At 37.7% G+C, this 16,073-nt stretch overlaps 1 protein-coding gene across 5 annotated transcripts in view; it reads left to right on the top strand.

Moving 5' to 3' along the window:
- Positions 1 to 16,073, top strand: part of LOC118199442 (alpha-(1,6)-fucosyltransferase-like) — a 223,312-nt gene that overhangs the window by 49,351 nt on the left and 157,888 nt on the right. For all 5 annotated transcript variants that reach the window (XM_085810143.1, XM_085810142.1, XM_085810145.1 and 2 more), the window contains one exon: positions 15,655 to 15,769. In XM_085810143.1, the coding sequence (XP_085666269.1) occupies positions 15,655 to 15,769 (115 nt within the window). The remainder of the gene's footprint in view (positions 1 to 15,654; positions 15,770 to 16,073) is intronic.

Genomic DNA, 16,073 nt, shown 5'->3' with positions numbered 1-16,073 from the left:
ATAAATTACCGCTTGGTATCATCTCCAAAATAAGAAGTGGGACTTTCAACAGTATTTTGAAGGCATCATAAAAGTACACTTTTAGTTTTCAGTAAAGGTGAACAATAACGGTGTTTAATCTTTAGAAAACAGAAATTTGAATAGAACGGCAGTTTCAAAAATTAAAATTAAATATTTCAAAGAGCTAAATGGGATTTTTATACGCCACCATGAGTTTTGAGCTATATAACTACTTGAAGAATAGTATATTCTTTCTAAAATTGTAGAAAAATCAAAAGGTGTACTATTTAGCTACTACATATTTAAAGTCATAGGAAGAAGCTTAAAAACCATTTGGCTTAAGCAACTTAGTTTTGTGTCATTTATAGAAAATCAGGTACTTTTCTGTTTCGCCGGCGCAAATCTCGCCAAGCAGACTTTGTTGGCGACAATATACAGTATACACGTAAAAAATGTTAACAAATTTTAGTTCTAAGAATTTTTTATTTTGAAGGCATAAATATTTTAATATGGTTTAAAAATTTTGTAGAAAGCCAATAAATAAAGACAATAAATTTGTAAAAAGACATGAATTTAAGAATTTGCTATGCTGTCATGGTTCAAAATCCTGATTCGCCGGTTCGTATCACGTGACCCCAAGTGATCTCATCTCACGTAAACTACGCTACAAAAATATAATTCTCTCAGTAATTATCTACATTAATTTCAAGTTAAATCTTAATTTGGAATACAAGTTTAAATGCAAGAATTATTTCAATTCATACGAATAGCTTACTCAGAAATTATGTAAAACCGCAGTGTTTTACTTCGCTAGTGCATTCTCATTAGAATTGATGAATTTAACCCTTGATTTTGCCTTTTCTATATTTTCACCTTCGGGTGAGCGGTGTGATTGCATCCTAATTGACTTAATTACCGTGAATGGTCTTAGGGCATAAAATTTAAGGTTAGAGTTGACTTTAGGGTACCTCTTGTATTATCGCGAAGTTGTTGTTTCTTTTATCGCCAAGTTGTTGTATCATTTATGGTAACCTGAGTAGTTGAATGTTATGGAAACCCTATTATGACGTAATCGTTTGCATTATTTCGGGAAATTTTGAATCATGGGATGCTTTACAAGGGCTTTTGTTGTGTGTGTTGCATAGGAAGTACATTGCTTGTTTCATTCTTTAGGGGGTACAATGGCCGAATGTAGTAAGATTAATTTGAAGTTTCTATACGATTTGAAAAGAAAGGGGAAAAGTGCATTAATTGACTGGCGGGCAAATGAAGGTTTACTTAGTAGCCATTTTCCTGACAGTCTGGAACTACGTAGTGTATTTTTTACTCTTATTTTTGTGAAATTATGTGGAGACGCCGATATACGGATTCTAGTTCAGATAATCTTAGAAAGTTTTTGGATGCTGTCAAGGAATTTTGTGTGCCACAGATTGGAACTACGTAGTGTATTTTTACTCTTATTTTTGTGAAATTATGTTGCGACGCCGATATACGGATCCTAGTTCAGATAATTTTAGAAAGTTTTTGGATGCTGTTAAGGAATTTTGTGTGCCACAGACTGAAGACGAACGAATTTCTAAATAAGGTAAGTGGATATTTACTTTGTGTAGTGCTTAAACGCATAACAGGTTTTTTTTTATTGTTTGGTTTAAAATGTAGTTTATTAAGATTATGTATTTTTTGTTTGCCTCTACTGTAGAATTGGGTGCTCCTTTCACTTTTTAAATGAAAATATATCGATGTGTACATTGACAAACTCAAGGGATTGCATAAGGCATAGTTTGTGCAATTCTCTGATGATTTTTAAGTGAAAATAGGTCGATGTGTACATGGATAAAGTCAAGGGAGTGCTCAATGCCATTTTTGTGCAATTCTAGGAGTTTTTTTTAAAGTGAAAATAGGTCGATGAGTACATGGATATCGTGTGTGTGTGTGTGATTATGGCAAAGCCTCAAGGGCTATCTGCCTAAGAGGAGGGATGCCTTCGTGGAGGACTTTCTAAGGGAAACTGGCTCGTATACACGTTACACACGGGGAAAACCACGAAAACGCTCATGCAGCCAGCCCGTTTGCGGAATTCGAACCTCTGACCGAACTACCAGTGTTCAGCGGTCTTTACCTCTCGGCCGCTGGTGGGCACATGGATATCGAGTTTGTGCAATTCTTTGTCTTGTTATTTTGTCTTTGTGTAGCGGCGATTTAGCCTAGTTTGTGCAATTCTTTGTCTTGTTATTTTGTCTTTGTGTAGCGGCGATTTAGCCTAGTTTGTGCAATTCTCTGATGTTTTTTTAAGTGAAAATAGGTTGATGTGTACATAGATAAAGGGAGTGCGCAATGCCTTGTGCAATTCTGAGATTTTTTTAAAAGTGAAAATAGGTCGATGTGTACATGGATATCGAGTTTATGCAATTCTTTGTCTTGTTATTTTGGCTTTGTGTAGCGGCGATTTTTGATTTTTGCCCGGCAAAAAATCGCCGCTACGCAAGCCAAAATAACAAGTCCAATTGCACAAACCCGGTATCCATGTACCGCCAAGTTTCGCGAAGGGGTACCCTAAAATACACTTTTATCAAATTTAATTATCTTTGTAAATATTTTATGTAATTGTATGCCAGTATTGAAAAAACATTCAATCTGGTAAGAAATGGCTGCGACTTGTTTTGAAAATGAGGCGTAAAAGGTTACCAGCGAAGATATTCCGTTTGGTATCAGTTGTACCATTATTGGCGACTTTATCGTTTGCGCCGGCAAAACGGAAAAGTACTGAAAATCAATATAATGAGGGAAAATATTAAGACTTTCGCAAATATATGGAAATTCTATCCATCACGAATATAGTTATGACATGAAACCAAACAAGTTAAAAATAATGGTGCTAAGTCATTGATTCCTGTGTCGCTCTGATAAAATCAATGTGCCTAGCTAGCGCGTATAACAATTAAAGTCATACACCTGACAATGACCCTCGGTAAGGGGTGATTGTATAGGATTTTAACCAGTTCACCGTTTGCCCCGAGAGAAATACGTTCACAGAAAAGGCATCGTCATCCGTTAGCGTCGGCAGACTCTCGTCGGGGTGAAATTTGGTCTGAACCGTAACCCCCGAGACACATACGACGCAGCGACGTTTTTCCAACCCCCACAGAATGAGTCGAAAATCAAAAGGGGTGATTGATGGGTTACTTATCTTCTCAGCGGTGTTGCATTAGGATCACAGCGGGGCTGTTTCAGGAAAGTAAAGGATGGGGACACTTTCTTCGACTAGCTACCCCCTCAACATATCTTATGAGATCCACAACAGCTTTCTCCTTTTCTATTAACGGACAAAGGGATTTGAATGCTATCCTTTCAATTCTTAACGATTCAATTCTTCTCTTTTGTTACAGGCCATCAAGAAAATAATAAAACAAAATTCAAGGATATTTCAAATACTAGCTAATGCCCTTATTTTTACGTTATATAAAGCTTTTTCTTGACAATTAAAAATTACATTTACATTGCAATAAATTTGGGGTTAGGTGCAGGAAATGGAAGTGGGGTGGGTGCAAAGGGAAAAATATCTGCTCTAAGGATTACACCAGTCTTTGTGTTATATGTTGCTCCTTAGGGGGTCGTTATTCACCATCCTTCAGTGTGACAGGTACGCTGTTCAATCTGATTTGAACAGAACTTCTAAATAGGCTTTCACAGGTGGTGAAAGGGGGAAAGAAATATTCTGAACCCAGTTTTAGACACAAAAAGTTTACCTTTGGATGCGAAAAATAGCACGAAATGTTTACGATTTTCCTAACGGCGAACTGGTTAATGTTTCTCTGTGCGTTGTGGATCTTTTGCAGACTTCATTCAAATAAATGTATAATACTGAAAATAATACAGAAATAATCGAATAGAGAGTATTTCTCGTCCTCAAGGTTGAATGAGGTTCTTAGATTTATTTACTGTAACTGATCGTGGCGAAACAAGAGCTGTATGAAACTAGGAACGTAAATAATGAAGGCCCACCAGTGGCTGAGCAGTAAAATCGCTGAACACTGGTAGCCCCCCCCTGGTCTCAATTCCAAGCGAACGGGCTGGCTGCATGGTCCCCATGTGTAATGTGAATACAAGCCAGTTTCCCTTAGAATGTCCTCGAAGACATGTTCCTCCTTTGGCAGATAAGCCAAGTGTGCTTTGTCGCGATAAAAAAACCGAAACCATAAATAATGAAGACTCATGCTCCAGTCACCGGCCATATTATTACCTGTATGCGAAGCTCGATGTACCATTAAGGTTTGATTATTTTTAGGAGTCCTTTCCTGGGCCAAGTAAAATACTGTGATCTGTATGACGAATCCATCTTTGCATTAACATCAGATGGTAGAATATATAACTAGTTAATCCCAAGGTTGACAGATTGCCCGGTTGTAAGGAAAGTGGACTCACTTTATGTTTTTCCAACTTACGGCTGTGTTACGAAATGCCCAGTGGCTGAGCTGTGAGATAGCTTCCCTGCAAATGAGTTAGGGTTGCCAAAAGGTGGCAGGGTTGCCAGATTTGACGCGAAATCGCTCACTTGGCAATATTTGGCTACAAAATTAGCAATATGCCACAGATGGAACCAGGACATTCTAGAACTCATTCTTAGCGGCTTCCTAGGGAATACAAGATGCGACACAATAAAAAACGAGACTGGGCCAATAAATCAGTGTACTTATAGAATCAGTTCTCCATGACATTATCACCTTCAAAGTAGTTCCCTTCAGCACTCACATACTTCTGTATTCGATGCTGCCATGACTGGTAACAGTTCTGGACGGTTATTCTACGCTACGAGAGTCGACAGCAAGTTGTGGGCCGCCAGATGTCGCTGCTAGTGAAAAACAGGTCTGCCCATGGAGGTACTGCCCGACATCCTATATTCTCTGAGTACGGAAGTTGTAGAAAGCGCGCAAAAAAGTGTTGCCGCGTCGTCAATCAGGGTTGTGCAGTTGACGTACTAAGTAGACAATGGCTTTGTATATGTTTTCGCCGCTGATTTTTTTCATATTTAAACGAAGAATACGGTCGTAGATCTCTGATCTCTGAATCGGTGGCGAATTTATAGAAAATGTGTTGATGCTTTTGCTCTACCAGAAGATGTTTTCATTGCGTATTTCAGATTGCCAAAATTTATAGTTATTTTAATTTGCGATGAACTGATAGGGTATTTGGAGCAACATTCAGAAAACAAGAACGCAGTTTCTACTGAAAGAAAGGTTATTTATACTGTTCCTGAAATTATAGATATAAATTGTAATTATATGCTTTAAAAATGTAGAAGATAATAAGTTTATTAAGCACATATAGACATCCGATAAGCTTCTACTCGATTTATGTACTGCAAGAATTACGTTTATTTTAAAATCTAACAGTTGAATACCTTACGAACAATACTGTACACAAAAAGGAATGTCGTTCATTATTACGCGAAATTCACACTACTGTAAAATAAAAAATTAAAAAACAATTACAAAACTATAAAATAGCTTTATAATATTTTTTCAGTAGCGGTACTACTACTAGTGTGATTCTTTTAAAAATAAGTTTTAGCTCAGAAGGGCTATTAACTCCGCTTTGCCATTTTGTAGCGTTTCACTTTTCAAATTGTTGCCACTAAATATCATCGCACTGTATTATATTTAAAGAAATTAAATAATGAGAAATCTGCATAACTGTATGAATGTTTCTCGCACTGTGATAAAACAACGGTACCTAGAGCCATGAAATTTTGAATAACGTAATCCTCCATCCTAATATAGGCATCTTGGAGGCCAAAATTTGGAACTGGGAATTTGTTTTATTATCTATTTCATATTTTGTAAAGCATTTATGAGTGTTCGATTAAGAAACTGAATGATTTCAAAGCGAGCAATGGCAACATTGTACGGAAAAAAAAAGAAGAAAAAAACATTTTCATCTCTAGCGCGCGAAACTATGTATCGGAAATTCTAAAGACATGCTCTTTTTAAATTATATGATTTTGCTGTTGAATTGAATTTTATGGTTTAAATGCGAAGAACATGATATTTAATAAATAAAGGTAACACGCAAAAAATTAAAAGAAAAACCAGCCTTTTGGGAGTAATATAAAATCTAGCAGATTTTTTTTTTCGTGTGTGTGTAATTTTATTACGCTTAAAAATTGATTTCTAAGGGAGAAAGCCACGAAAACGCCTATGCGGGCAGCTCGCTCGTGGGATTCGAACCTCGGACCAAACAACCTGCAATCAGCGACTCTACCGCTCGGCCACTGGTGGGCTTGTTAGCAGAATTATACTGTATTATTATTATATTATGCTATAACGTAACAATGCTATAAGACTGAGACATACCTTTAGAATTTCCATTAGTATTAAAAAATCATTGTTTCTTTGCAAACTTAAAAAAAAGATACTGTTCATAGCAGAGTTCTCATTTTTATATTATAAAAGAGATATTGATTATTATTAGTTTTCTATTTAATGTGTCGAAACGCTGGTTTGACACGGACTTCAACTGCAAAAAAATATTTAAAGAAACAGAGCGAATCTGGAAAAAAATCACCTTCAGTATATTTAAAAACACTGATAAATTTATAAAATAATCTGAATTAATATAAAAGATTTTCTTATATGAAATTATCTAAGTCATTTAGTTACAATATTATTAACGCGAATATCGTTTTGTGTAAAGGTAAAGAAAATATTTTTTCGCGCTAAATTAATTAATGGATTATTTATTTTGAGCAAAAAAATAGCACGAAAATCCAAGTTTAAATTATCGCGAAAAGTCAAAGAAACGTTTTGTCAAAGAACGATTCATCTTAACCCGTGTTCCTCAATTTCCTATATACGTCGTACATTGATTACTTTTACTTTGGTACTTGCATTGTGAAAATAATATTACTATCTTTTAATTATTTTCACAGAATAAAATCTTTTGAGAAGGAAAAATATTTTAAATAAGCAGTTTTATATATATATATAAGAAATTAAAATAACAGCAATGTAATATTAAAAGAAAAGTATTAGTAATTGTGTGACAAAAATTACAATACGAATTAATCACACATACAGGATAGATTAGTATAATTTTGGTATATATTTTATATTGAAAAAATATTTTCCTTCATGTTAATTATAGAATAAATTATTTAAAATAAAACATTTTGATGCGTGTGTGATAACTGAATGCAGCAGCAAACGGCCGTACTGTAATAGCGAATGAATTTTAGTCCTTTTCCTGAAAGAAATAATTTTCATAGAAAAAGAAAATAAAAAAAAAGGAAGAAATATTTTCTTTCTAATTTCTTACTTAAAGAAATATTTTCCTAATATTAACTGTAAAATAAAATGCGTGAAAACAGCTTAATGTAAGCATATTAAAAAAAAAATAAATAATTTAGTTTGCAATTAGATTGTAATGCAAGTTAATCATATTATAAATTTAAATGAATAAAATTGTTTATTTCTAAAAGGATTTTAAGTAAGCTTAATTCATTTACTCTTATCTATTTACCGTTGCTTTCATGGTATCCCATATCACTCTACATTTCTTAGTCCTAAATTCCTGCGTTAACATTCCCCTTAAAAAACGGATAACATTGCAGCATATTCTGCTGTGTGTTGGTCATAATACTGTTTTGTGCCATTTTTTTCAAACTACAAATGCAGCGTGTGAGTTAGAGAAATAATAGGAGAATATTCTTAGAACTTCAGCCAGAGCGCGCTATAAATTTCGTCATTCGTCTGTACTGTGATTGGTCTTAAGCTCCTTGAAGCCTTGTCCCCTTTCAGTAAAGTCAAATAGACCCACCCGCCCACCAACTGAGGACCACAGAATGGCTTTCTCCGATACGTTGTGATGGGTTGTCCATATCGGTTTTTTTGAGTCAATATTGTTCGCTCAAGTTGTAGACAGATCCAGTGATCATAGAATAGGCGTCCTGGAACGAGGTTTCTGGAAGGCCCTTCAGGAGATTCTTCGTTTTTGCCTAAACCTTTTCATCTGGGGTAAAACGGGTTCTCTTTAAGTAAGCATTAACTTTAGGAAATAAAAAAGTCGCATGGAGCCAAATCAGGTGAATAAGGAGGATGTCCCATCTCAGTAATCTTCTTTCTGGTCAGAAACTGCTTGGCAGATAGGGCCGTGTGAGCGGGTGCATTGTCCTGGTGCAACAGCCATCCATCACTCCATAACTTTGACCTTTTTTTCCTACTATTTCACGAAGTATTTTTAGTACTTCAATTTTTAGTACTTCTGATTAACAGTCTGACCACTGTAAACCCATTCAATCATAATGAGCGCCCAGCACGCTAATCATCTGCCACACTGTCCCTTACCCCTGAAAACCGCTTATGCCATTCAAACGCACGTGCATGAGACAAAGTTTCATCTCCATAAGCCTTGGTTAATATTTGAAATATTTCCTCCGTGGCTGATTTGTTAAGTTTCACAAGAAACTTGATGTTGATTCGCTGCTCGGTTTTTATATTAGACATTTTTTCCGGCATAATGCAGTTGCACGTGTTCAATCAATGACGCAATACTCCCCACTGGCGTGGTCGGTTAAGTCGAAACTGGCCGCATGGATAGAGCAGGTGTGTGGCATGAAGTCACCAAAACAGTTGTTGCCAACTCCACTCTGTTTTCAAACTACACACTTAGTCTCGTTTTTTCTTGTGTGTGTCATACCTCGTATTCTGGAAGGTAGGTTAAAGCTATATATACCCTGCCCGTGCGGGGAGAGAGTAGTATTTTGAGTTCAGAGATTAGCTTGCGAGAGATAGACCGAGTCAAGACCTGTACTTTAGTGCTTTGCCGTGAAACTGTCTTCACGGTTACAGCCTAATGGCTGTATTGCTAACTGTTTCAGCACGTTTGTCGCAATTCCCTACGAGTGTGTGGCGTTCCGACAGATACTTCAACTTCTATTCATGAGATGGCGCCACGTGTAAAATCCAGTTCTTAATCGGAGCAGCAAAGCGACGTCATTACTCACTCAGACTTCTCGTCAGACAACTGTACGCGACGGTAGCATGAACCGTGTTCCGAGCTCTGTGTTGATCTCTGCAATGTAATTTAAATTGTAATTTAGTACTTAATATATTCTTTTGTTATAGGAGATTGTCTACTCTTATTTTCTTTAATTCTTTCATGCATTAAGCACACGACCACCAAAAGTGGTGACCTTTTGTCTGAGCACGCTACTGACAATGGATTTTCAACGATCCTAAGCCACGTGCATCCAGAGCATTCTGCAGAACTGACTAAAAATAACAACGAATATGGACATTAAACGTATGCTACAACGTACCACTTCAATTATTTCTAGAAGTATTGATATATATTGCTTGTGTTTTTTTCAAAGTCGTGCATATCATCGCAAGGAGCATCAGCAAATCATCAATGTGATCTGTTCCGTTCCGCTGACTTCGCCAGTCGTGCAATAATTCTTCGATCATTCAACTTATGTGACAAATGTGCTACAACAGTGATTTTCGCTAAATGTGCCACATCAGTAACTTTTGTGCAACGTGCTACGGCAAAATTCTTTCCTCAGTGTTCGAAAGTAGTGAATTGTTTTCCCATGTGCTACAGGAGTGATTTCCTTTTTCCTTCGGAAGTGCCTTAGCAGTGTGAAGTGGTGATTTTGTGCGTGCGCAATACAAAATGAACGCATCATTTTTTCTCAAATAGGGGTTTCTTTTCAAATGCATTTCGGTAAAATATTATTTGTGTGTGTAATTGCTGATCCTGTCTTATTTGTGTGTGTATCGTTACGTAAATTTTTTCTGTATGGTTAAAATATTTATTGTTATCATGGTAAAATATCAATAGTGTATCCTCTTGCTACAATATTTGTGCTGTTAAGTGTTTATTAATTAAAGTGAAAATTATCTATCAGTATGCCCGACGATATTCCACCAGAGCCACAAATCACACGCGTTGCGGTGAAGCCACCGCCTTTCTGGAAACATAATCCTTCATTGTGGTTCGCTCAGATCGAAGCACAATTTTCTATCGCTCGCATTAGTGAGGATTCTACAAAATTCAACCATGTAGTTGCAGCAATTGAGTCTGATATTCTGAATTCAGTGCATGACTTAAGTCTCAAACCACCTGATTGTGATAAATACTCCAAACTGAAACAGCGGCTCATTGAAATCTATTCAGAAAGTGAATCTTCAAAAAATACGTACTTTACTACAAGGACTTGAACTTGAAGATCAGCGACCTTCATACTTGCTGTCACGAATGCGTGATCTGGCAGGAAGCCATTTTAGTGACGACTTGTTGAAGTCACTATGGCTTTCGCGTTTCCCTAATAACATACAAATAATTCTTGCTGCTTCCAATGAAGATCTAACCCGTTTAGCAGCAATGGCTGACAAAATTAATGAACTTGTTACTCCAGCTGATGTCAATGCTGCTAATGCTGCACCTTCCAGTTCATCCCTCTAACAACAAGTGGCTGAATTGACCAAAAAAGTATCTGAACTCTCTACAAGTCTTCATGCTTCACGGAGATACAATCGATCAAATCAGGGCCCACGTAATAAATTTCGTGCCCGAAGCAGGAGTTGATCTCGTCACAATACTCGAACGCAGTACAAAGAACCCACAAATGGCATATGTTTTTATCATATGAATTTTGGCGCTCAAGCTCGCAAGTGTGCCCCTTCATGCACTTTTGAACAAGCGGGAAACTAAATGGGCGGTCTTCTGCTGGCCAACAGAATGTCCGCCACATGGACAGAATAGTACTGGCTGATCGTTCAACTCAGTTATGTTTTCTAGTAGATAATGGAGCTGACATATCAGTGCTCCCGAGAACTAAAACAAATGCTCACCAACTTAATAAACTTGTACTGTATGCAGCCAATGGTACCCAAATTGCAACCTACGGCACCAAACTATTGACACTTGATTTAAACTTGCGCCGGACTTTCAATTGGCCTTTTATTATTGCGGATGTAACTCAAGCAATTATTGGTGTCGACTTCTTGACACATTTCCACCTTCTAGTGGATGTCAAGAATAATTGCTTAATTGACGCTACAACCCAGCTGACATCACATGGCCAAGCTTCTCACATATCGGACGTACCTACCAACATAAGTGTTGTATCGGGCAGCACACGGTTTCATCGGTTATTAGCCGAATTCCCTGACATTTTAAACCCATCCAAATCAGGTCAGCATACTCATCAGCCAGAAGTGTATCATCACATTGAAACACATGGCCCACCTGTATTTACCAAGCCTCATCGTCTTTCTCCAGAGATGCTAAAAGCTGCTCGCAAAGAATTTGAATTCATGCTAGCACAGGGAACCATTCGCCCATCTAAAAGTCCATGGGCCAGTCCACTTCACATGGTTAAAAAGTCTAATGGTGACTGGCGGCCTTGTGGAGATTATCGTCGACTTAATGCCGTCACAGTCCCTGACAGATATCCAGTCCCACATATCCAAGACTGTACCCATCTTTTTCATGGAACAAACATATTTTCTACCCTCGATCTTGCCAGAGCATATCATCAGATCCCAGTGTATGCTGAAGATGTGCCCAAGACCGCAGTGACTACACCATTTGGTCTCTTTGAGTACTTATATATGCCATTTGGCCTTCGCAATGCTGGCCAAACATTTCAGCGTTTCATACACCAAGTACTGTCTGGCCTCGATTTCTGCATCCCATATTTTGATGATATCCTGGTTGCATCTACAGATGCGGAAGAACATTTTCAACATCTGCGTCAGATTTTCACTCGCTTTAAAGATCATGGATTAAAACTAAATCCATCCAAATGTGTACTTGGTCAACCCTCAGTTTCCTTTCTTGGATGTCTTATCACCCAGAATGGAGTCAAACCTTTACCGGAAAGAGTCAAAGCAATTAACGACCTACCTCAGCCCAAAACCATCTCTGAACTGAAGCGTTTTCTAGCAATGTTAAATTTCTACCGACGCTTTCTGCCAAATGCCGCAAAAACACAAGCCTGCCTAGATGAGTTTCTGAAGAATAGCAAAAAAAAAAAAAAAAAAAAAAACGATCAACGAGCTGTCCCTTGGACTGAATCTGCATTTGCAGCATTCGTGCAATGCAAACACGATCTGGCAAATGCAGCCACACTTTCTTATCACTCACCTAGTGATCAGCTCTCTATAATGGTAAATGCATCCGACACGGCCATAGGAGCAGTGCTTCAAGCCCATACCACTAAAGGACTTTCCCCAATGGCATTCTTCTCCAGAAAACTTACTACTGCAGAAAGGAAATACAGCACATATGACAGGGAGCTACTTGCTGTGTCTGTGCTGTTAAATACTTCCGGCACAACTTGGAAGGACACGACTTCATCATTTTCACCGATCATCGACCATTAACCTTCGTTTTCAGAAAAAACTCTGACTCATGTTCTCCTCGTCAGCTTCGACATCTGGATTTCATCGCCCAGTTTAGTACAGATATCAGATATGTCTCTGGTACTGATAATTGTGTCGCTGATGCCTTGTCTCGGGTAAACAATATCAACCTCACTACGCCAGATTTCTCTGAAATTGCAAAAGCTCAATTGCATGACGAGGAACTCAAGAACCTAATCTCAAATCCACAAACCTCCCTTCAGTTACAACCGCTGCACATTGATCCAACGCTTAAAATTTACTGTGACATAGAGAACAATAGAATACGTCGCTATATTCCTGTCAATTTTAGACGTGAAGTGTTTAATGCTTTGCACAATTTGGCACATCCTGGAATCCGTGCCACCAAAAAGCTGATCGCAGACAGATTTGTCTGGCCAGCAATGAATCAAGACATCACAGAATGGACTCGTTCATGTATTAGATGTCAACGGTGTAAAGTATCCCGTCACGCTCACAGCCCCATTCAACAATTTAACCTTCCAGCAAGACGCTTTGATCATGTGCACTTAGACTTGGTTGGCCCATTGCCTCCTTCAAATAGTTACACTTACCTCCTCACTTGTATTGATCGGTACACAAGATGGCCTGAAGCCATTCCTATTGAAAATATATCCGCTGAAACTGTAGCTCGAGCATGCATCTCCCAGTGGCTTTCAAGATTTGGCCTGCCTACCACCATCACTACTGACCAAGGCCGACAATTTCAATGTCACTTGTTCGCATCCCTTACCTCTCTTCTTGGCATTCGCCATATTCGCACAACACCATACCATCCATCTGGAAATGGGATGGTAGAACGCTTTCACCGATCTCTCAAACAAGGTCTGAAGTGCCACAGTAGCACACACTGGACAGAAGCCTTACCCCTAGTCTTGCTTGGTCTTCGCACAGCATTCAAAGAAGACATTGGTAGCACTTGTGCTGAAATGTTATATGGTGCAACCCTCCGTCTGCCAGGTGAATTCTTTCACCCAGAATCTACTCCAGTTATCGACCCTCCAACATTCCTTCAACGTTTACGTGAGACCATGAGCAATATCTCGCCAACCCCAGCATCTTCGCATAACCAGCCAAGCTATTTTGTACATCCTGCGCTTGAGACATCTTCGCACGTATTCGTGCGCAACGATGCAATTAAGCCAACTTTAACACCTTCATATGATGGTCCATTCAAAGTTGTCAAACGAACACCGAAACATTTCACCATCATCTGCAATGGTAAACAATCAGTGATTGGAATCGATTGTCTCGAACCAGCATTTCTAATGCAAGATCCAACAACTTCCTCATCAACATCACTCGCGGAAGAAAGCTTACATCCCGTTAAAGAGCAACCTAAAACTACCAGATCTGGAATAAAGGTTAAATTTAACCCAAAGTACTTATAACGTACCGATGGTACTTGGGGGGGGGGAGTACTGTGGCGTTCCGACAGATACTTCAACTTCTATACATGAGATGGCGCCACGTGTAAAATCCAGTTCTTAATCGGAGCAGCAAAGCGACGTCATTACTCACTCAGACTTCTCGTCAGACAACTGTACGCGACGGTAGCATGAACTGTGTTCCGAGCTCTGTGTTGATCTCTGCAATGTAATTTAAATTGTAATTTAGTACTTAATATATTCTTTTGTTATAGGAGATTGTCTACTCTTATTTTCTTTAATTCTTTCATGCATTAAGCACACGACCACCAAAAGTGTAAACGCATCTTTGGAGCTGTCCTGTGTAATAGTGCTTACTGGCGAATAAATTGTGCATAGATTTTGCATCAAGTATCACCATCAATTACTCTAAATCCATGAACCCGTAGAAAGCAAAAACAGTTTACAGTGATAATTGAATTAATTCATTAGATGCGAAAAGTTAAAGTTTTCAAAGTTTCAACTCAATTCTTCTAAGACTGAGACTTTCGAATCTTTGGAACCCAAACCTAAAATCTTTAAATGTTTTCAATCAAAACTGTAGAAAGACGATATGCATTGATTGAAAGCGAAGTAGCTGGTACCTATAAATAACTTTAATGGTGTTAACTAATGTTAGTTAAAATAGCACGCCGAAAAATAAATGTTGTAGATATTAAAGCAACAAGAACCGCTATAAGTTGCATAATTTTGCAGGAACTAATTTCAAAGTTTAATAGAACCTTCTTATTCAGGCTGTAGGAATGTAAATGACAAAGGGAAAACATGCTCGCGCGATAACAATAGCCAAAAATCTCGAGAAAGTTCCAGCTAAGGAAAGAAGAAAAGCTCCAGACAAAGGAACAAAGCTATTGACAAAAGTGAAAAACAGCTATGAAGTAGTTTTTTTAAAAGCTGAATGTAAGCATGGATTATAACTGGTCTCATTATCTAAAACTGATAGATTTTTATGAAAGTGAAACTTCTGTAGGAAATCAAATTTCGCAACGGAAGATGGTATTTTTTAACAGTTTTGGCTGCAGAGAAACATTAAATAGGATTTTATTTTACCCACAATTTTGAGCAATAACGGATTTATGTGTTTCTTTTTTCCTTACACATCTCTCATGCTCCTCATCGCGAAATTTCAAAGCCGTCTTAGTTTGACCAATGTACGAGTATATTATATATATACTGGGAAGGAATATTGTATGTACCCCAAGAGTTCATATCCGGAATAGAATCTTTTAAGTATGGAACTGCAAACTATAGTGGTAGTTAAATTTGAGAGACACAATTGGGTAAGAGCTTTTATCCATGAAAACTAAGTCTCCGCAACGAGTCCTGCAAATTTATAAAGCTTATTGATTCTTGTTGCTTAAGTATCTTTAGCAACTTCTACTGATACTTATTTGGCTGGATAAGAAATCTTCTTAACAGTCTAAAATTTTGCATTTAAAAAATCGGCCTACATTCAAAGCAACTAAGTAAAATTGGTTTTCTTAGCGTTCTAAATATGTGTATTCAGATTTCCGCTGGCTGTCAGCTTCTTTTTGTATAATTGCGTGTTTTGAAATCGCTTGCTTAGTGTTTATTGGATTTAAAAATCCTCAAAAACTATGCAACTTAAAACTCAAAGTTAAATGATAAATGAAATATGTTGTAGCAAATGCAAATATGGCAGCTACCCTCTTCTTTAAGATTGGCCATGTACGTTGTGTAACACCGTGGGGAAGTAATAAGATTTAATTAATAAGATTTCATATTATATGATTATTAATATGATGTTGAATTTTAAATGTAATATAGACTTTTGGAAACAGGGTTATTGACTTGGAAGTGAAGCGGTTAGCAAGTCTTGACGGCTGGGAGAACTGGAGAAAGAAAGAAGCCCGTGAGCTGAAACAAATTGTTCGCAGAAGCTTAATGAAACTCCAGGTACTTTATGCTAGTAATTATTATAAAGATAAATTTAATAGAAAAGTAGTTTTCCGACTTTTTAAAATTGTATCCGAAAATCACGACTAAAAGTCTATAAGGTATTTCTCCCACTTTCCTATCTTCCTTCGTGGTGTAGTGGTTCTGCACGCTGGACCGGTATTCCAGAGGTCCGTGGTTCGATTCCCGGCGAAGGCGGTTGTTAATTTTTCATCTCTCTTGCCTCTCAAAAAATCCTAATGACTCTACAGTGGCGCCCGAACTAAAAGGGTTGTGGATGATGATTCTCCGCACCCAGGATTTG

This window comes from Stegodyphus dumicola, chromosome X2 (assembly GCF_044657685.1).
Source record: "Stegodyphus dumicola isolate Sdum_Otavi_A_Nest chromosome X2, ASM4465768v1".
Classification (NCBI taxonomy): Eukaryota; Metazoa; Arthropoda; class Arachnida; order Araneae; family Eresidae; genus Stegodyphus; species Stegodyphus dumicola.
This window is presented reverse-complemented; position numbering and strand designations above follow the sequence as displayed.